Here is a 23,278-nt window from a genome sequence, read left to right on the forward strand (position 1 = left end):
TTGTGGTGGGATTTCTTTAATACTAGATTGCCTTGAAAAGAGGGAAGGTTTTTAGTTTCCATATGCGCAAACTTCAATTAAGTTGAATTAAGTACTTAACTCTTCAGAGAACCTTTTTCTGTCATGGAATCTCATTGCTAGGACTCTGCTGTCGTCCAGACTTCAGAGAGGAACTTGTAAGTCAAAGCTGTACTCAACGCCTTAAAACCTAAGCCTGTGTGTGAGGTCTCTTCCAGTGCAACTTCTTAAAAGTGCTTTAACTTCTCAGAAGAAGATTCTTTAATACCTCATAGTGCCCACAAATTTGGGATGGTAACGATCTCGGTGTGATAATACATACGTAACTTGCATGCTCTTGATAGTTTTAGCATTGGTAATAATTTTGTATCTTGATTGCTATTACAATAGCCTACTTGCAGGACCTGCAAATATGGGGTAAAAAATTCCAGCTTTGCATGCCATCTGCTTTTTGTATTTGTTAAAGGTGCATTTACTTCTCCATTCACCAGTGAATTCTGCATCAGTGGCAGTTCACTCCACAGCACATTAGGGAGACTAGGCTAAAGTATAGAGTCCATAAAAAATATCCTTGCAGCTCCTGCCTATAATGGATGGGATTATCACGTTAGTTTTTAAGGCAGAGGCAGACTCAGCGAGGAGCTGTGCTGGCTATTTTTGCTTTGGCCACTTACACCCTGAAGAGCAGGGAAGAGGCAGAGGCATTCTGCAGCCCGTTCCCAGAGATTTGAAGCAGAGCTGTGCTGCAGCTGTTGCTCTACTTGCAAATGCGTTTCAGTTCTGCAGTGCTCCCCTGGCTCTATAGCTGGCTATGAAGTTAGGCACCTGAATTTACTTTTACCCCCTGTGATTGAATCAGAAGGTTGCCTGTAGGGATTGGGACACAGATTAGTTTACCATTATTTTGTAAAGTGGCTCAAGTACTTTAAAAAATGCTGTCTTTTTGTTATGTTGCGCAAGATGCTTGTATCATTTAGCTGAGATATTACAGAGTCTGTGTGCAGGAAAACTTGATGGTATGAAACTTTGAGCTGTGTGTTCACAACGTGTCCTGTAGGTGGCAACAAGGAGTGTAAGTGACTGTAGGACTCCACTGTCTATGTATTTCGGAGCCGGAGTTCCCCGATGAGTGTTTTAACTATCCTTGTGATGGTGCAAGCCTTTTCAAGTCTGTTCCTACAGGAAACAGAAAAAGCCAAGTGAACTTGAAGACCCTAAATGGAGATGCTAAGTTTTAAATTTGGTTGTTTTAGGAATTTAAAGCCAAGGGACTGACTTTCCACACAAGTTCACGTCCTTGGAGTGTAGTGGTGATTGTGCTGAACATGAATGTGTTCTGTGTAGCTCGGGTGAGTTTCTAGTGTGTACAGTTGCTGTGTGTTAAAAGGCATGAACAAGGTAGATTGTGTTTTTAGGACTTTGCCTTTCTGGCGGAGTAATTTTTAGTTTTTGCTGTTGAAAGATTTCAAACACAGGGAAAGGCCAATGTGAGACTAAGAGGCAGGAGGGAATATTGGAACAGTTAGTTGGCACCGCAGTTATGTTGCACGAGTGCCAGAACACTCCATTGATAGAAAGAAAATTCAAATTGTCCTGGATAGAATTTAGCAAGGAGATTATTTCTGCAGTTATTAGCAATCCATAACCATCCTCAGAACCGTTGTCAGCCAAAAAAGTCCACCTGATGTTACCGGTTTTCAAGATAGAAACTACCCCTGAACACTAGACCTTGATTCAGAGTACCTTTAGTCCAGCTGCAGAAGCATTTTACAGTTAAAACTTTGCAGGGATGGGGAGAAAACAAAACCAAAAAAGCCAAATGTTTTAAGATCCTTTGTAGCTAAAGTGCCTTCAGACACTTTTTGTTTATTGATTTCTGTTACTATGATCTTTCTCTGTGAGATGTAGCATACTAGAAAGCAGAAAGAAAAGGAACTTGTCTACTAAGTATTTTTTTTTTCTGCCTTGTGCTCCTGACAGCCTCTCTGCCAGCCACAGCAGTTTACATCTTATCTTAGTGATATGTCCTGGTTATCTGTGTTGTGTGTGAGGGCTTAGCATTCCACTGGTTTTTTGCTTAATAAATTAAAGACGGGGAAGGAGTAACACTGTAATACTTGACCATATAAGGGGGGTGACTGTTGTTTTAATTCTGCTCCTTGCACAATATGCAGTTGAAGCCTTTTAAGGGAAGGCAGTGCAGACAGAGTGAAAACATCCAGAAGCAGAACATCCATTTCACATTATAGTTGGTGCCAGTGCTGGTGCTGTCATTGCTACTGCTGTGAATTTCTCACAGGCTGTTGGAGTTCATAGTTAAAAGGTAGAAGAGACTTACAGATGAGACTGAAGAAAAAATTTAAAACTATTTAGTCTGTGGCTCCTGCATCTCGAGAAATAATGAGAATGAAGAGGGAACTTACCAAAAGAGAGCTGAATTAGGCTTCCAAAGTTGAGAAGTGAAGTAGCAGAGCTCTTCAGCACCAGTAAGAGATCAAAGAAAGAACAAGTAGAAACAGTGTGCAGTGAGAATGGAATAGGGACTTGGTGACTAAAAAGGCAATGAAGATTTTGTCTAAATTTTAAATAAAGTTTAAAACAAATTTGAATGTTGGAAAGTGAATGAGATAACTAATGCAAATGATTGGATGGAAAAGAAGCTGTGGCAACGTGATTGGAGTTCAATCCTGGATGTCATCTTAGTACTCCAAAAGAATGAACCCATGGAATTTTAGGTCTGGTTGCAGGTACACTTAAGTCCATCAAGGCAAAGACTACACTATATGTATAGAAAATAGCAAAAGCAGGGTCTCTAATAAACGGATGGAAAAATTGATGTAGGCAAACATGTAAGTCAGTTTTGATCTCAGAAGTGTCCAGAGTGTTAAAAAAATTTTGAAGCATCTCAGGCAGTAAAATATGAAACAAAACACATTAGTATGCCAAGGTTAGACTGTGGGAAGACTGTTGTTTTCAGCTGCAGAAGTTATTTTCTTGATAAATCAGATGCAGATCCTTACTTGAGATATTTTTTATTCTTTGTATGAAGAAAGACTACAGAATTGGAAAGAAAAACCGGTTTTCTTAGTTTCAGTCTTTAAAATAAAATCTGCTTCGGGCCTTAAAGCAAATGAGGCTTTTATCAGCTGGAGATTAGATAACACAGTCTATTTCAGTGGCTAAGTAGAGATTTAGAAGACCCAGTGTGACATCTTTTTCTTCTACAGCCAGTAACTCTGAAAGAAACCGTTATTGAGGTTTGATCTCTTGCTAAATGCTGCTACCACACACTGTCCTTCAGTGGCCTACATCTGTCCCACATATTCTTTCAGTTCCTCTTTATTAGGGCCCAAGAGTGCTTAGCCTTCTGCTGGATCAGGCTCTCTGCTCTCTAAATTACAGCACCTTGTCTGCCTCAGTGCTGGCTCCACAGGGAGGACTAGGATTGAAAAAAAATGTCTCCGTGAAACAGGAGTCTGTCTTTGAAGCCTGCTCTCCCAGGTGTCTGTGAGCATCTTTCACACTTGCAGCTGGTACCTACAGGTGGTGGAATACAAGAGAGCCAAGGACATTCAATAGCTTCTTTAGTGATTCTTTTGTTAATATCTCTTTCTTCCTCCAAGTTAAGACTCCAGAATGAATGTGATGCTGCGGTTTACCCTAGCCAGCATTGCAAAACTCTAGCCAATCATTTACAACAGTTCATGAGACCTGCCAAAGAAGGGCCTTCCCCCAGTATTGTGACCTTTATCTTTGTGGTTAGCAGACGTTACAACTTTGGCAGGATAATTCTGTTTGATTGGCTGATCTATTCTCAGAAGTTATAAAAGTTTCACTGGGCACAAGAAAGTCAGCTTGCTGCAGGCCATTTATTGTATCTGAATGATGTGTGTTCATCTGGACTTTTTGTGGCATTGTGGAGAACAGGTTGGAGCAAAATTCCCTCTGATTTTGTAAATGCGAGTCGTGGTAATTTTGCTAAAGTGGTGTTTTCCTAGTGCAAACCAGTGACTGGGAGATATCCTCAAAGAGCACTTTGCTTTATTAGCCCATCTCTGAATAATAGCCTGTTGTCTCCACTGGGTGGAAAACTGAAAGAGAGGTATCACAAGGATATTCCTTTAACCCTTTCTAATAAAACAACATTTTTTTTTCATTGGAAGGTTAATTTTTTTCATACTTGAAGCAGGGTAATATTTTTGCTGTAATTCCAAGGAAAATCATTTGGACTATCAAGAGTCCTGTACCCTCTGTTTTCCTAGTTAGGTGACATGCATACAGCTATGAATTAAAAGGAGGAAGATCTTGGATATTGAGATGTGCAGCTGTACAATAAATAGTCCAGTTGCCTGGTGCGGAACAGGTGAGTTTTCCACATTAGTCTGTTAAGCCTTTTAGGATAAATTTTAGAATTAGCTGTTAGTTTATTTTTTTTTCTAACAGGAAATTTTAAAAAATTCTGATCTTCATTATGAAGATTGTTATTATGTTCATTATTACCTTTATTATGAACTGGCCAGCTCATGCTTTTGTGACACTTATTGTAGACTTCAAGAATTGGCTTAACAGTTCTGTGTTGGTACTGAATTATCCAGTAATTCCATTTTCTAGTGATGAAATAACTCAACTTGTGGTTGTGTTGTATGTGTTCTTATATTTTAACAAAAAGTGGGCGATCAGTATAGGTGGTGTAGGACTAGCTCTTCAAAATAAAAATGAGAGTGAAGCTGTACAGTGGGAGAATAAATTTAACTATGTAACCTTACAATAATTCATATTCTTATTTTAACTTACTTTATTGTCTCCCTATTTAAAAACAGCTGCTCCCGCTTTTTAGAAATTCACAAAATGCTGTTTAAATAATGTGTGTAATTGCAAAAAGTATAGTCCACTCTCTGTTTTTTTTTTTCCTCTTTAATTAGTGTTTCAGCATACTGGAAACATAAATACCCTTAGCTTTGTTACAGGCAGAATAACTAAGGTGATTGCCCTTCAGTTTACATCCAAGTGTAAATACCCTGTTTCCCAGTCTAGCAAGAACTAATAAGTGCTACTCATAGACGAACAAACTTTGTTGTGTAATCTCATTGATGTAGTGAGCACTTACACTGAAAGAAGGCAAGCAAGAATACTGTTTAAAGTCAGTCCCATGAAATGTCTGAGGTGACAAGAACCAGAATATCCATGGTTTGTTGTATTCCTTCGACATAGTTCATACTCATGGAACATATAAACACAGGTATATCAACTGTGTGGTTAGACGTAAACAGAATGACTTTACTTCAAATACACTAGGAAAACGAACCTATTCGTGTGGCATATTTTTTTCCAGTTTTTATTTTGAATTGCTTTACAAGTATATTCCATCCATCAAGTGAGCCCTTTTGACAGCTGACACCTTCACCCAGAGAACTCAGAGACCCTTGCAGGAGCTCTACTGCATCAATATCTTGTTGATGCATTATACTTATGTATAAGGACATAGAAAATTTACTGTGATGAGACCTCTGCAAGGTATTGACTCCGTTTCTTAGAGAAGTAGCGTCCTGTCTAACCAAGAGATCTGATACAGACAACAAAATCTTTATGTTAACCCCTTGATTTTCCATTTCAAACTCCCCAAATTGGGGACTCCAGTGTAAGTGTACAGAAGAAAGAGAAACTTTAAAAGCTGTGAGTGTGTGTATATATAGGGGTGTATGTGTGTGTGTGTATATATATGTATATATAGATTTGTTTGGACTGTCCTGTGAAGATACATTGCTAAAACCATCATAGGTTGTAATTAATGGATCTGTGGTTTGTTATAAATAAACCAAAAACCTTTACTGTGACTCACCAGCAATTGTTTTTGCAGAATTACAAGTTCCAGAAACCCTCATCCTAAGCATTTATTTGCCTAGCAGAATAAAATATTTCCTTAAGATCTTTCAAGCTTGTTACGAAGTCATATGCTATATTAGGCAGTGCTGGAAATCTTCAGTGGTAAATAGAAATGAGTTTGTATATTTTGATCCGTGAGTGGCTATACTTTTGTCTCAGCTGGCACTTTGTGTAGCAGTGACTGAAAGCTCTGATTTTGTCTGCAAGAAAGCAGATTGGTGAATGGAAAGTGAAAAAGAAGTTTTGCTAAATGAAGATACTTTTTAACTTTCTCTGCACATAAGCCATGCCAGTCGTATTTCTTGTTTAGAAAGATGTAGATGTAGGAGCTTTAAAAATCCGTCCCCTTTCCTGCATTTAATCTGTTTTCCCTGGCTTTGAAGATCTAGTAATTTCCCAGTTACAGAATATTAGTTTCCTTCCTCTGAGGGTATTTCCCTGTAGTTTGCATTGCTATTTGTTTGACCTGTTGCAGCACATTATTTCTCTGAGCCTGCAGCTTTGAGAATTTTTTGCATCTTCCTGTGGGAACCTCTCCTATGTTTCATAGGGTGACCATTACCTTAAATGTCTTTAGGTTGCATACAGGAACATTCTGCATTTATTGAGACTTCCAGTGATAATTCTTCAGTTCAGTAAAATGTCACTTAAAAAAGTATGTTTGATTTTCATTGCGCTTCTACTTATTTACTCTGTTAAAAGTCTTAAGAGTCAAGAACAAAAAAATATTGTAAGGAACAATCTGTCATTTTGGATGTATATGTTTATATGTATGTTGTGTGTGTTTGTTTGTTTGTTTGAAAGTCTTAGTTTAAAGTAAGCCCAATGCCAACAGAATCAACATCTGTATTTTCAGTGCTAGTCTAGTGCATAGAAGTCTTCGAAAACATAGAAGTCTTTGAAGCCTTTGATGCTGGTTGAAATAGGTCCGTACAAGACTGCTTGTCCCCAGACTACAGGAATATAGAAAAGTGAAAGGGAAAGGATTTCCTTCTTGAAAAATAGTTCCAGCATATGGGAACATTTCTGCAAGCAGAAATATTCCTGCTGTATTGTTAGGCTACCTCAGGAGAATTCCGTCTTCAGGCATGTTAGCCATTGTTTTCTGGTTGGTTGTTTTCTAGTTTTTGGCAGTATGGTCCTCTTCTCAGCCTGTACTTACTGTCACACAGAAATTAAATCATTTTGTGTTCTTGATTTTTTGCAGACCCAGAGAGAAACCTGTTCAGCTCTGCACTGTATAACCTCCCTTATGCAGGAGTGTTTCTACAGGCCAATAATGTAGCTAGTGACTTGAGACATGAAAACCGAGTTTAGGATTAAACATTTTGATACTATTTTTTTCTCCAGATACCTCTTTAGCACTTTTCAAATAATTATCAGCAATTCTTACTGTATCTTATTTAAAACCTGCTGGTTTTAGATGTAATATGTAAGTACAAAAAAGAACACCTAGGCTGAATAGGAGGAGACTTTGATAGCAATGGATATTTATTACATAAAAAAAGAAGTGGATGTGGAGACTTAATACCAGTGCTGATTAACAATTTAAAGATTCTAGAGAGGATACTTAAGGACTGAGCTGTCATTTAGGTACATTTATGCATTAGGTTTTGAAAGGGTCAGTATTTGCATATTTGGACAGTTCATCCCACCTACCTTACATGCCTACTTTAAGACAGAGTGATGGACTGTCTGAAAACAGGTGTCTCTGTTGATCAGAGGGGTGACTGCTTTTGCCTTGACACGTAACTTCTAGGTGGATTGTGTTAAGCGTGTTGAATCTAGCTTTAATTGATCTGCTTTGCCTGTGCTTGACTGCAGTTAAAATTACGTAAATCATCTCATGTCAAATGTTCTTCTGTGGGGGTAGAATTTAGGAAATGTTTGTTAGGTGTGATTGCTGCAGCAATCATGGGGAGATCTTAAGGTCATTTTATTGAGTCAGATTGCTTGACTATACCTTGTCTTATTTTTCATATTAAAAACCAGTTGGCTCTGAAAATCCTAGGCACATAATGAAAACAAGCAAGTATAATCAGAAACAAGAAGAATGATAATACTCATTCTGTGTAAATCCCAGCATGGTAATGGAGTCCTTGGAGGACATGATTTTTTTCTTATTTCTTGTTTTTTAGTCGAAGAAAGGATTTTTTCATTATAGTTTACAACAGGAATAATTACTAGTTAACAGCCTGGGGAAGGGAAAGCACATCCAGCTTATATGGTGTTTATTTTGGTTCTCGAAAATACTGGCAGGTCAGCCAGCTAGTGGGAGTATTTCGTGTAGGTGTGTCAGAGGAGACAGGGAAAGTAAGTTCAGACTCAGGTTGAGACTGAGAAAGCTTTTTCAGAGGAGGTGCTGTGTCATGGAAACATGCCTCTATTGTCTTGCCTTTGAACACAGGAACAGAAGTAAAAGTGCCTTTCAAGCTTATCAGTGTTGGCCAGCTGTGCTTTGTAGGGGAAGGTACTTCAACGTGATGCTTTAACATTAGTATAACAAAGCTGTACCTTGATATAACTGTTTCTTGCTCAGTATCAAGAGAAAGCCTGCTGAGTCAAGGTCCTACATTTACCAAAATATTACACTTAGTGTATAAATATACCTGGGTTCTGGTTCAAATCAGGTTCTGAGACAAGAATGGTGCTGTTGATCTGTTCTGGTTTTTTTGGTTTTTGTTGGTTTTTTTTTTTTTTTAAACTTACAACCCAGCTGTCAGGACAGGTAGCAAGACCTATAATATTCCTCAGCTGATCTCAGGCCACATGTAAAAAAAAGCAATGTCTTAATCATGTGATGTTTTATTGTGTCTTTTCCAGAGTGGCAAAAGTAATGAAAGTTCCTGTGTATGAGACACCAGCAGGATGGAGATATTTTTCCAATCTTATGGACTCTGGACGTTGCTCGCTTTGTGGAGAGGAGAGCTTTGGCACTGGTAAGTAATACATAATAAAAAATTTCCACAGACTTTCAATGACAGCTTTTAATTTTCCTGGGTGCCTCAAGTCAAAGGCAAAAGAATTGGCAAACTAACTCTGTATTGTGCTGGAACAGTCAGTTGTTCACGTCTTGAGGATCTTCTTGCAACTCTGGTGTCCAGTACCTTGAGGTGTGAAAAATATGGAAGATGGACATTCAGAAGCCATAGGCAATCTTATCACTGCCGAGGCATCTTTTGGAGATGCGTGGCACTCTCTTCTGACTTGAACGTAATGCAGAAAAGTCTTACTGGTTCCACTGTATAGTCTTTTCACAGACTGCAATAGCATTTGGAGGGATTTTGCCTGCATGGAAAAAAGACATGATTTTTCCAAATGTGATTCAGTGGGCAAAGTATAAGGACTGGTATGTCTAACGGTATGTCTAATCAAACCTGTTGCAGGCATCTCTTCTTGGAACATCACAATTACCAAAACTCAGGTAAAATCATCATCAGAAGGAATTCAGTTACATGTCAGCATCTGTGTTTTCTCTAAATATTTCTTCCTCATCTCTCCCTAGGACCAGTCAAACAATAGAATGCACAATGGAAGATGAATTTGAGCCCTCATGAATACAGTACTAACAGGAAGCATTACAGCAAACAATTAAAATAAGTAGTCTGTAAATCTGTACAAAAGTGCTTTTGGTTTATGAGAAAAACTGAACAAATTTCACAGTGTTTCTTTTTTCCTTTCCTGGATTCTGGCACAGAAATCCTTTCTTCTTTTTATTTATTAGCAGGGTTATGTTACAAGTGGTTTTGGATGAGGACATATCAGAATAACTTAACCATTTGCCTGACTAATAATTTATTCTGTATTTTGATGTGAGTTCCATGGAGCTCTTTATTTTGGTGTGTAATTCAGTGGCTACAGCTTATCAGAGAAAACAAGTAAAACTTGGTTACAAATTTAATTTTGCTTTGATTGAGCTAAGTCTAGTATTAAGTTTGTTGGTTAAGGTCAATTAGAGCAGAATGCTGCTTTTTTAAAAATGAGGATGCCTTTGAGCCATAGACATGCCACTTTATGTATTAGCCTGTCATTAACTGGCTGTCTGTAAGTATCTGAACTGTGATGGAAGAACCAAAAGTGTGTTAGATTTCTTTGGGTGTCTATCTGTAAAAAGTAAGATAATTTATTTTAATAGTGAAAGCTTATTTTGTTTCTGTTGTGAATGGGAACGGATGTCCCGTGATTGGGAACCTGGATGCCTTGCCTTAGTTGCTGTGACTGGCATAGGTTTGTATTGCCTTGAATGTGTCTTTTGAATGGATATTTTCAAAGGGTGTTCTGCAAGTGCATTGAGTGCATTCTGACTTGGAGAGAGGGTCAGGAAGATCTTGTACCTTTCCGAATGTACGGCAGTTTGTTGTGGTGTGTTATTAGACTGTGTCTCTGTTTGCCCGTGAGAGGTGTGGACTGGGGAGTTTTCAACTTTCACTGCATTTTGATGCTTTTTCACCAGGCCAGTTCTATACCCCTTACCTTTAAATATCGAAGTTCCTCCTCTTCCTCCAAACCCAGATATTTCCATGAAACTTGGGCAGGTCTTGAGACATCCATGTAACCTCCTTAGCACCCAAATTATTTGGAAAAAAACTCCTGCCTTTGTCATCATGCTGAAGAAAGGGAAGTGTGGGTTTTGACTGAAAGGAACTTGTATGAGTTTGATGGTGAGTTTCCATAGACTGAAGTACATCCAAGTACCTTAGCCCACAGCACGCAGCATCTCCTGCTGCATGCAATTTTATCTGTAGAGGTATGTAAAGCAAGCAGGGGTGGCCTCTATGTGCTGTATGCCTTGACAAACCACTGCCTCAGGCCTGTTTCTGCTTGGGAAATAAGGCTCCTAGACCTTCTTCATCTGGTTATGTTGAGTATGACTCTTGCAGATGCTTTCTATCTCAGAGAGAAGGAAAGAATCTTTGGTTGCTTAGTTGAAGCCTTGTCTCCTTTGAGAACACTTGCCATGCGTGTTTTATTGTGCAGTTTTAAAGAATACAAACATCAAATTTCCCTGTCACATTGAAAAGGCACATTCAGGTCTTGCTAAGTAGGCTGTCCCAAGCATTGGTGGACTTTAGCCCTGCACATCAGTTATATAAGAATTAAGAAGAGTGGTTTCAGGGCTTGATCTACTGAAACAGTGAGATCATTGTGATCTGTATTGGCCTAGCTTTATTACCGTGAATATCAGATAGTTCTTGAAGTTGGGAAAGAGTGACAGGTGTCTCATAGAGGTCAAGGAAGGGCCTCTGGAGTTTTTCTGTTCTTTTAGGTAGGCAAGATAATTCCTCTAACGTCTCTATGTCCTTACACGTACTTGACTTTTTCCCTTCACTTGTATCCTGTAGAGCACTAAAACAATTGCATTTTGTACTATAGCCTCTCTTCCAATTTTGCAGCTCCTATCTCCTGACTTCAGACCAGTCTCTGCATTCTTAGCACTCTCTGTGTTCCTCTCTTAATCTGGTTCTCCTATCGTATCGTTAATTCTTCAGATTCCTGATAAATTCTGTCTCTTGTGAATTCTAAGGGTGCTTGAACAACACATTGCTGACCAGCATGGAGAGCTGCTTTACAGCAATATTTATGTGCATCTTGGCACATTCTGGTCAGATGAGCTTTGTTGTACCTGCAGCACTTCAGTGCAGAAAGCCTCCTGACCTCCCATTTAAGCCAATGCCATCTAAAGGCTAATCTGAACCCTCAAGATTCAGTCCCATGGGCATCCAGACAACTTGAGCACTGGGTTTAAATTCCTCAGTGCATGTGTAGTTGCTGTGTAAATGAATTGTGATGGTGCCTACAGGGCAATTATGCAATGACTATGATGTGTATCGTTTGTTTTTCTCCCTGCCTCAGTTTCCTTATCATCTTTCAATTCAGTGCATTTGTCTGAAAATATCTCCTATGCCAGGAGGTTTATTTGTAAAACACAGTCTAGTCTGTAGATGACCAATACTTCAGCGATGCGAGCTCTTTTTAGCAATAAATGTTTACCTTATTACGAATGTTTTAGTAATGTCCTAAGCAGTGTGACCCTCACAAGTTATGCCAGCATTGGGCATTTGAATCAATTTTCAGCTTTCCCCTCAATCATGTCTATTTAGGGAGCTGAAACTTGGCACTTCTTTAGCTTTCAGCATGGAATATTTAAAGACATGCACCATATAGCTGATCAGAGTGGGAAACTTGCTGTTCTGTGCAAGAGAAAGGTGTTTGACAGATCCACATTCTGTCATCAAACTAATTGAACAGCACTAGAGACTGATTGCTTGTGTACCCAGGTAATCCAGCCCAGCTGGGATTTCCAAATAATACAGAGCCTGGGTTTTATAACATAAGGGATTTTACTCTGGCAAGTAAATAAAAGCAAATTTTCTGCTATAAAAGGACAAAAGATTTTGAAAACATCCCATAGGGCTGTGTTTCCCAGACTTGTTTACTGGCAGCTGATCTTGGAGCTCAACCAGGGCTTTAAAAACTTCTTCCATTTTTGTAGCAGTGTGGGGAGCGTGTCAGATGAGGTTAGTAGCTTTCTGGTTCTATGACTAATGCCCAGAACACAGTTCAGAGAAGGGTGTCAGCAGCAGCAATTACTTTCTAAATTTCATCAGCAAACTATTAATCAGGATTAGGAGAGCTGTGTGGCTGATTTATCTTTCTGCAATTTAAGCCACTTCACTAATCGCTGCATCTTTCACAAATTTGCATGCTTCATCTCTTAATTTCCAGATGCTAGTAACATCAACCGCCTTCTCCTACAAGATTATGTAGAAGAAGAACTAGTGGGGAATATAAAAATGTGGTGCTGCTAAAATGAATGAAAGCCTTAGAAGAGCTGTTTGGTGGTATCTGTACAGTAACACAAATCTGAAATAATCTCATTAACTTGAATAAAGGAACAGATCAGAATACCCCTAACTCTCTATTTGCATAAAATACCATGAAGTTTCAGAATGCTGGATGATAAATTTGTGAGACTCAAAGTGTGTGCAAACAAAATTATTTACTCTGAGTTCATATACTTGCTTCAGTCAGAATTTTGTTTTAAAATTACATTTATAGAATGCGATATGCTAGACAGAACTGACTAATTTGGGGAAAACCAATTACATTTTCTTTATGCATATGGCCCTCAGGGCTCACTGTCTCTGTCAGAATTGGAAATCACAGATACAGAGTAAGTTATACATGTAAAAGACAGCCTGCATGCCCACCAGCTTTCCAGTGTCAGAAAAATCATGATATGAACGTTTTTGCATGATCTGACTCTGTTTCTCAGGCTGCTGCCTCTCAAGAGACTTTACTTCAGTTTAAGCCTGTTTAAGCTGAGTACTTCTTTATGAATGGGAACATGCACTGAGAGTTTTTCCCAGATTGTTTACTCTGAGTCAGCCATAGCAATTGACTGTTGCACTAGTAAAAAAATAACTTTTGCTACTGTTATATGGAGAAATATGTGACAAATTAACTTGAAAAAAAGTCGTTGAAGTAGTTGCAGTTGTTATGATTTCCCTTACTGATGGCAGATTAAAAATAGTGGGACAATCAGGAAAATATTTGTTTACTCCTCTGTTCTGTTGTTGCTTTCTGCTTCAGCTTCTTAAACAGAGTCTGGAATTCAGTAATGCCTTACATGTTTCAATTAAAAGTATCACGGAGAACTACCCTGAGATTGGCCTTAAGAGCCCTCAGCAAGCCAGGAGGTCTATTAGTACTGCAGTCTCAGGAGTATATAGTTGCGAAGCACTTCTTGATCCCTTTGCACACGGCAGCTCTGCCTCTGCAGATCCACAGCAGCAGATACTGGATCTATAAAGCAAGGAAGAACAGTGGTAGCTGAACTGAGGCAGCAGAACCAGTTCCCTCCCTAGAATTTCTACCATGTCAGCTGGGCAGTAGTAATAAGTGAGAGAGCAAAGACACCTACAGACAACTGTGCAGTAGGTGAAAAACCAGAGTTGACCAACAAGAGTTGCAGTAATAGAATTTCATTTGCTAAAAGAAAGGACAATAAATAGAACAACTTATGTGCATAGTAACCCAGTTGATGGATACGCTGGTGAAATAAAAGAGATGGAATAAACAAGTTCTGAGAAATCCCGGTTGTCAGTTTTCCTCCTATTAAGAATAACGAACTGAGACGCTCCTTGGACACACAGGATTACTGTCCCTGTACTCATGTCAGGTGACTTTTGATTCTGGAACAGTTGTTTTGTTTCCAGCTTTTCCATCTAGGCTTTTGCCTCTGGGTTACTTTCTTCCAATGCTTTCTCTTCCCAGAGAAGCAACAATCTGTATGTCCTCCTGAAGGACACGCAAGGACACAGCACATGCTAAAGCTGCTAAATGGATCAGAAGAATGATACGTGTATACACTCATCCCTTTTCACAGAGATTAATGAGCTGAAGCCATGCCAGAACAAAGCTCAGAGCACAACAGAGAGCTTTCCAAAAATTATTCTGTCCATGCTTCACTAGACCATTTTGGTTCAATAAGACATACTCAAAGTGTTTGTTAAATCAAAACTCATCTCTTCTTTGGTGTTCAGTTCAGCCCTCTAAAATGCTGGTAATACCAGCAAAAGAGGTAACTTCTTAGGTGAAATTGAATTTTTCAGTGCTAAGGATGAATGGCTGAAAGGAGAGGCAAGCAATTTAAGAAGGAAAGGAACAGCCATGGTGGGGTGAACTTGCTGTTACCAGGGCCCTGCCCAGCCCCCTGGGGCTCTGCCACTCTGCCCATGGCCCAGGACCCCGTGTCAGCCCTCGGGGCCTTCAGCCCCTGCCCCAATGATACTGCAGCAGGGCTGGTCTCCAGCTCCCCACAGCCCTGCCCTGCTCAGCCATAGGCCCCCTGAGCCAGGCCTACTGATGGTCCCACATCCTGGCCTGGCCTCAGTCGATCCCTTATCCCCAGGGAGGTGCCCAGTGCCCAGGGCTGGGCCTGCCTTGGTGCCCCCTGGCTGCCCAGCTCCTGTCTGGGGCAGTGGGAAGGGCCTTGGCTGCTCGGCCCTGCCCTGCCACCCTGGGAGAGCCCCCAGTGCTCCCAGTCCCCAGGGAGCCCCCAGCCTCTGTGGTGACCTGATGACTTTTCCTGCTGCTACCAGAGGAGCAATGGATGCTGGTGGGAAGCAACAGCTCTGTTCTAGGTTTCTCTTTTGGTGGCAGTGGCAGAAACCTGCACCGTTATCTGGGAGCAGACTCTTGGCTACAATAACTGATTGTGACCATGCCATCTGGTCTTTATCATTCATTGACCAGATTGCTGGTGTTTCTGTCCTTCAGCTGATCTAACATGTTACTGCAATGAGGGAGTAGAAAAGGTGAGGACTTGATTGTCCGAAGGGCTGACTTCATGTTTTCTTTTCTTATCTGAAGCTATTTGCAAAGCTGTTGGAGCTCATAAATAACTCTGCCCTTTGTCTTCTGATTAGCTGGCACTCCATGCTTTCACAGCACCCAGGAGTCTGGAGCTGGCAACAGAGTGAGCTGTCTCTTTCTACAGCAGCTCCTCAAGGACTGGCCCATAGCTCTGGCCGTTATAGTAGGTGACTGCCCTTGTTGCAGCAAGCTCACAGGTTACAAATCAGGGCAGATAAAACATGGCAGAAAGGAAGTATTCTTGCTGGCATGACAGCTACTTTGCAAATGCAAAGGAACATTACCATCTGCCTCAGCTCTTAGATCCATCTACAGTGTTCAGTATCCTTGTTTTCTGCATAGTCACAAACATCCTCATGTAAGTATTTTTCCTCCTCACAAGTCTTCACTAATCATTCCTATACAACTGCTGAAATAGTAATTTGCATTTAGTTAACTCTGTGGTAGTTAACTTTCTTAATGTTAGATTCAGGGTGTTGGAGGTCTACATCCCCAGTGAGAGGCAGAGCTGTGGCAGGCCCAGGAGGATGGGTTCTTAGGAAATATGTAGGAGTGGCAGCTTCTACCATGGCTGTTGCTCTCTCCCAAGAAGAGGGACTGCAAGACCAAGGCAGCAGCAGTGACTGGAAGATGGATGTCAAGAATGAACCCTAGGAATCACAGTGGCTCTCTGCACATCTTGCTGTTTTCCTTATATGTCTTTAATTTTCTGTTGACAGTTTTTCACAGGATTAGCAGCTTCAGTGCATCAATTTATGTTATGGGAACCATGTCCTCTGCCAGTAGCAAAACACAGCCGTTTTGACAGATGACTGTGTAGACCTTGCAGACTGTTACGTAAAACCAAGCACTCTTGCTGCCACAGGATTTTTGTGTTTGAGAAAGGAAGATATTTCATAAAGCAGGTTTTCAACCTAAGACTTTTTAGATTTCTCTCTGGAGGATTTTGCTAATTATCTGCTAGGGGCACAGATAGTCCAACCGGTTCCCTCCCTGATCAGTAGGTACTTCATGGAAACAAAACTTGCGAATTACTGGACTTGCTTTGTGCCTGGGGTTTCAATAATGTGCAACTAGACAGAAAGTGATAAGGTCGCAGCTAACAAACTTCAACCAAATTAGTAGTATTATGTCAGAGCAACGGACACATATTTGATGTCTCTCGAAGTTTCTGGAGTTTATTAACTTACGTAGTTGTCATCAGCATCTACTGAGTGTCAGATGTCTGGATCTTACTTTGTGTTAATTCTCATGCATGCTTCCTTGTGATTTTTTGGTAATCTGGGTTAGATACATACTGCCACAAAAGCTTGTTCTGAATTATCGAAAAGGAGAGGGCACTTGCTGATGTGACAAAGAACCTTCCCATGAAACAATCTTCTGTTAGAAAATACTGATTATATCGAAACTTTCTGCTGATTGATACATTCCAGTTTTATGCTTAGCTTCATAGAAATACTTCTGGTTAAGATATGTTGTCTGTTGCAGAGCAGCCTATTACTCCAAGTTGGCGTTGCGGCTTTGGACATGGGAAGTGCAAAAGCAAGTCTGTGCTCTTTTGAATTCAGATAATAGAGTGGAACTTGTGCCTTTCATATCTGATAGTATGTGCTAAATCCTGCAGTGTATTCCAAAATTGTTCTTAGGCTCCATTGATGCATCAATTTATTTCTATATATAAATATAAACCTAGGAAGAGATTTAGATTTTAGCATCCAAACATCTTTACCACTGAGGTGTATGAAGAAGTACAGAAAGGGGAAACACTGCTGTTCTCTGGTTTGGGTTTTTTTTCCAGAAGCATTTTTTCAGGCTCTTGGCTTTTTTGTCATGAGAGGTCATGAATATTCTGGAAGTCTTCATTCTTCATGGAATGGGAAAATTCTTTCTCTGGAGCTTGACAGATGAACATCTGCAGAGATAAAGAGATGCTGTTGAACTTGACTCACATAACTCAGAACATTCTGCTTCATGGCCAGGGGTTTGCATATCTAGCCCGGTTCTGGCAAACAGTACCAGAGATGTGAAAACACCCTCTATGTCAGTGAGCAGGAATCATGACTAAAAATGTTTTCCTACTACTGCCATTTCTTTTGAAATACTTAGACATCTTTTTATTTAACCTTAGGGGTACAGACTTTGTCCTATATAGATAAATCACATTTGAAACATTAGTTTTGGTTATCCATCTGGAAGGTTTCAGAGTTGCTGAGATTAGTACTGTTGATTACTGTTATGTGACGTACAAAGTTAAATGAGTCATTTGCCCAGCCTCTTTACCTTGTTTTCTGATTTGCAATGATACCAAGTAGTGTCCTTTATATATGTCTCTTTAGGGTCTGATCACCTTCGAGAGAAAGATGGACTATGGGCTGTGCTAGTTTGGCTTTCAATCCTAGCAGCTCGAAAGCAAAGCGTGGAGGAGATTGTCAGGGATCACTGGACAAAATTTGGCCGGCACTACTACTGCAGGTGAGAAAAATGAGGAAAAGGCACAGGAACTTAGGTGGTTGCTAGGATAATTCTGCTACAACCATGGCTTGTGTAGCTGTGCTCAGCTGCATTTAGGTGTGCATTTGCTATGTCCACAGAATGAAAATCTGCCACAGATTGCCACTGCTTTGTAGGCAGGTTTTTTTCTGATGAGTAAGTGGCAGCGGAAGTTATTTACTTACTGAAGGAGCAGCATGTATATGTCACTTCTAGTATATGAGTAATTGAATTTTCTGATATTGAGTGGCAGAAAGATTTTAATTATTGCTTATGGAATCTGTAGGCATAACTCATTACATGTGTTGAAAAAAAATCTAAATCCCAGCAAGATTTACTCCTGCATTTGTTTCTGTGTTGTTTCCGTGTGACAGTGCTTTAGCAAGAACTGGAACTATGCCTGCTTTCAATTCAGAAATTCTCCAAAGATCCGAACATTTACTCATTTTTATTAAGGTCTCAGAAGGGTGAATTCTAACTTTACATCTTAGCTTCTGCCTCTCTCTTCCTTTCAGAATAGGCTTAATCCAGAGGAGGTCACGTATCCGTAAGGTCTTTTGCACACCTCAAAACTTGTAGCAAAGTTTTTTCTATTTCACTTGGCTGTTGAGCACTGCGCTGATTGAGTCTTTAATCTCAGAAAGCTAGCTGTGTATTGATGATGTTTTCTGTGCTACTTTAGAAACTGCATTTCTAAATTGTTTCTCTTGACTCGGGGTCAGGTGGCCAGTGTAGAGCTGTGGTGCACACACATAATGGTCAGATTGCACAGGACTTTCATGTGTATGCTGGTTTAATTTGTGGTCAGTACTTCAGTGGTCCACCTCTGATTTTTGAAGTAAGCAGTAAATTGCAGATTGTGAGTATATTGAGTTCTGTGAAAGCAGAGCTATTTTCTTCACTGTAGGGGACTTACTTCTTGGTTCTACTTTTTTTATGTATGTGCAAGGTTTGATTATGAAGCACTGGAACCCAGAACAGCGTATTTCATAATGAGAGACCTGGAAGCTTTGATCACTGACAAATCGTTCAGCCATCAGCAGTTTGCTGTGGGTAACAGTATCTACAGTGTGGAAAGAACAGACAGCTTTGAGTACATAGATCCTGTGGATGGCACTGTGACCAAAAGACAGGTATGGCTGTAGTGACAGAGGACCAAAGTTTTGCGACTGTCATATTGTCTCTAACAGCATTGTTTCTAATGTTCAGCTGGCAAGCCTCTCCATTTATTTATAGGATGGTGTTTTCTTTGCTCTGATAGGTACTGCATTTCCTACTTAAGATAAGCTTGGTCTGGATAAGATAATCCACCTCTGGTTTAGCTTGCATTTGCTGTGCTTAACTGGTGGCAGTGATGTCACAGAGAATGTAGGAGGGGATGGAGCCCCTGTTGACAGCAAAGCACATTATAGGCAGGGTTCCCTTTCCTGAACAATGCAAAGTGTCATGTAGAAAGACAGTCTTTCCTTTTTCTATTTTCTATCTGAGATTTCCACCTGCTATACATTACAAAAAAAGTTAAAATTTTCTTGCTCTTGGTGACCTACAGGATTTGCTTAATTAAAGCACAGTATCTGTTGTAGCCAATAGCACACAGAAGACTTCAGTGGATTGTACCGTATGTGGGCACATTTGACTTTTTTAGCCCAAATGACTGGTTCTGCTTTCCTTCTGGTCTGTGTCTGTAATGAGATCCCTTAGCTATCAAGAACTGCAGTTTGAACTGAGCATTCAGGTTTTGAAATTCATGATGTGCTCAAAACTAGCCATGTACTTTTGCCAGGTGTAAATGTATGTTCAAACATCTTGAATATAAGCTATGACTCACATGAAAATGTATTCTGATTTTATGCAGTTTACTTTTATTGTCCTGGTTTCTCTGGTTTGTAAATTACTTGACCTGACCAGAGCCTAACAAATGATATTACAAGCCATTAAAACTGTTGTCATGCCATTCTGCTCAGTCTTTATAGTTTCCATTCATCATTGCATCCAGAAAATAGAAGCAGCCCACCTGTTAGTGAGCTACTTTCTTTGTGCACATTACTGCTGAAACAAGATATGAGGATATTGTCATATCCAAGTCCACTGGAAAATTATGGGCATGGCAAACTTGTGGCCCTTGTGCTTTTAAAAAACAGATTGTGAATTTTCAGTGCACTTTTCTTTCCCTTAATTTTCATCCAAAGCCCTTGTCCTAAATTGGAATATAATTGCTAATCATATCGCCATGTAACAGAAACAGAGAAACATGACTTGGCCTGTTTTCAGATGGACTCTGAAAGTGAGTCCATAAAACCAGAAAGCGTGTCTTTTCATAGGGAGAAGCATGTATTTATTGAGAGTACAGTTCAACCAGTTTGTCTTTTGGCATGGTCACATTCCTAGCCCCATGTGTCTGCAGCCTCAGTGATTCTCCAGGCACAATAAAATAAGAGAGGACATTGATCTGTGCAAATGAAACAAAAATGCTCTCATTTTCCTCAGGTAGCTTGCTCTTCATGTGAATGCAAATGCCTCTTTCTGACTGTCATGAGCTTCATTTTCCAGCTGTATTTTCAGGAACCTGTTCAAGTTTTGTTCCTCAGTAGACAGGGGAGAGAGCTTTATATTCAGTGTAACTGCAGTGTGTCTCATGAATGAGAAGCTGGCTATGTGATAATCAATCAATTAATGAACAGCACGTTTGGAAAACAAACATGGGAACAGCAAAATAGGGAGCAAACAACAAGCCGGCTGTAACTTCTAATTAATTCTGACTGTTGAAACCCATGAATATTGTTTATCACAGTGCAATAGTAAGGCATAAAATTAAATGAAATGTTTTGCTGTTCTCAAAGACTGTTTTCATTTCTGAAGTCCAGTTCTGCTACCCTTTGTGCACATAAGCACATAACAGCGCTGCTCCTGAGGACCCTGCAAGCCACAAACAGGGTCAGTTGCATTTTTATTTTTATATGAGATTTGAATTGGAAGGATGAGAAGTACAAATTACCCATTAAAATGGTTAACTTTGAGCTCTTTAGCGAAACATTCTTCCATTCTGAGATTCACAGAATAAAACTCTGGAGCTTTGTTGTTAAATGTTCATTATTGTTTTCTCACTTCTTCATTAGATTTGGGATGCAAAGGGCTCTACATGTAGTCTTGGGTTTTTTGTATTTCAGTTTGAGCAAGAGTCAGGAAACCAGCATTGGAAAAGTTGGAAAAAAGTTATTTCAGATAACTCTCCAGAGATAAGACAAAAAATGTTGTCTGTTCAGAATGATATTTGAATACTTTATCAGCAATAAAGTATTTCCTGTCAGAGTAGTGAGTGTGGCCTGCTGTGCCTAGGGTGACACTCAAGTGTTCGTAGAGGAGCAAATAAAAATTGTGATAATCACAGTATTTCGAAGTAGAAATATGGCCATTTTACGTGCTCCTAATGTATGTATATGTTTCTGTGTCTAATATATTGCTGCTAGGCTAGATTTCTACTGGTGTTTCTCCCTGCCATTATACTTTATTAATGTTTTTCAAAATCCTGAGATAGTTTGCTTTATGTTTGCCACTTGTTCATCCTAACTTACTATGGTAATTTATTATTATTTCTTTAATTATGAAATTGGTAGATGAAAAAAAAACCCAGTCACTGGAAACCAAACTACATAGTACAGTATGTAGTAGGTTTAGTTTTTTGAGTGCTTCATAGATACTAATTTATCAGTAGGCTGTTTAACTGGATTGTAATGGAAAAGAGAGAAATCCCTGTGAATCTGCATCTTCATCATGTCAGTTTCAAAGCCAGTGGGTTAACCATGGAACATAATTTTGTTTCATAGTTTCCACACAGCTCATTCATATCCATTAGCAGGCCGAATTTGCCTAAAATAAATATCTACAGATGTTCAGTGTGGGAGCTGTACTCAACCTTTTCATCATTGCTCCCAGAAAAAAAAAAATCTGTTCCTATAAGGAAACATTATTCTTGTTAGTGACAGATAGCGTGTCCTATGTTATTAAAACTGGAAGTTACTCTGTCCTGTGGGCTTTTCAGTGTGTTACTCTTCTTTCTTTTCCTGTTGTGTTGGTTTATAAGTTCTGCATATAAAATGTTATGTTTCACGGAGCTGACACCTTCTATATAATAAATAGCAAATACATGGCTTTAAATTAAAGGATCTTATGTCAGCTGAAAAAATACCCTAATGACAAACAGGAAGTAGGCTGTTTCACCAGCTTGGACTTTGCTGACCACCAAAGCCCAAAAATGTCGAAAAGGAAAACCTAAATGTTAGACTGGGCATTCTGTAACAAGCAGGGAAAACATGCTTGGGTTTGTCTTTACGCAAGGTACAGAGTCACAGGTTATTCTCCAGGCAATGCTTTTTCATATTTATTTGGTAACAGTGTTTTTGGCTTGGTTTCTCAACTTCAACAAATGTTTGTAACTCACAGCTTTTAGCTATAATTTCCACAAAAGAGTGAGGAATATAAAAATTTAATAGCTCTCATTAATTTCTGTGTCCTTCCTAAGTGAAAAGCTTTGCTAGGTCTTAAATTGTTGTTTTCAAGGGGGAGTCAAAAGTCAGGTTTTTTGCTGCTGGGCTGTCTGAAAAAGCAGTTAAGCTAAATCCACAGGTGCAAATATAGTGACTTTGACAGTCCAGCTCTAAAGGCCATTGTTTCCCTAGCATATGATTTCTCCCTGGCACTTAGGATTATTGTTTTTAAGCAGCACAACATAACAGTGTCTCTGTAATTCCCTTTTACAGAGTATTTTCGGCTGTATGGCAGGAATCCTAGTCTTACAGACAAATGTTAACTGTCACCATGCGTGCCTAAAAATCGATACTGTCAAGTGTGTGTGCCTGAGAAATGCAAAATGAATGAAATAATAAACTCAGAAATAGTACAGTGAGCTGTTTGAATGCTGGTTGTGCATCTATGTATGTTGCATAAACATCCCAAGTGTTATGAACTATAACATCAAACTGGCGACAGATGCTGTGGCTTGGTGGAGCATTTTTGCATCCTGAAGTTATGGGAAGGGTTATGGGGAGTGTTTATAAATCATTTTTATTCTTTTATTCTTCTGAAGATCATAATTTAATGTGGTGAGACTTTAGATGTGCTAAACCAAGTAACAACGTCTTATTGTTATGATTGCCAGATAAACATGAAGTATGTGGAAGAGTATTCAAGTGGTGTTGCTAGTCATGTCATTGTGGGAGTGTCTAGGCCTGTCAGGAGCATGTAAAATGCCTGTTTAGTCTTTGGAGAGGAAGACACTCACATGCTCTGGTGTTCATGCTTTCATTTTGTGCAGATATTTTAGACTCGCTTCCTTCTTTCTTAAAGCTGATTGATGTTAATGTTCCGTACTTTGAGCTGATGGTCCTGTGTTTGACAACCATTCGAAACAAACTGTACCCAGAACTGCAAAACTCTTCCCTTTATCCTCTTTCTTTTCACTGTAATGAAGTTAAGTGTAATGAACACTCAGCAAGAGACAACCCTCTGCTCA

The 23,278-nt window shown here is 39.6% G+C and overlaps 1 protein-coding gene across 1 annotated transcript in view; it reads left to right on the top strand.

Moving 5' to 3' along the window:
• Positions 1-23,278, top strand: part of PGM5 (phosphoglucomutase 5) — a 70,677-nt gene that overhangs the window by 38,113 nt on the left and 9,286 nt on the right. Inside the window, exons 7-9 of the mRNA XM_086479616.1 lie at positions 8,725-8,840; positions 17,616-17,751; positions 18,719-18,902. Of these exons, the coding sequence (XP_086335742.1) occupies positions 8,725-8,840; positions 17,616-17,751; positions 18,719-18,902 (436 nt within the window). The remainder of the gene's footprint in view (positions 1-8,724; positions 8,841-17,615; positions 17,752-18,718; positions 18,903-23,278) is intronic.

This window comes from Leptosomus discolor, chromosome Z, assembly GCF_034619465.1.
Source record: "Leptosomus discolor isolate bLepDis1 chromosome Z, bLepDis1.hap2, whole genome shotgun sequence".
Taxonomy (NCBI): Eukaryota; Metazoa; Chordata; class Aves; order Leptosomiformes; family Leptosomidae; genus Leptosomus; species Leptosomus discolor.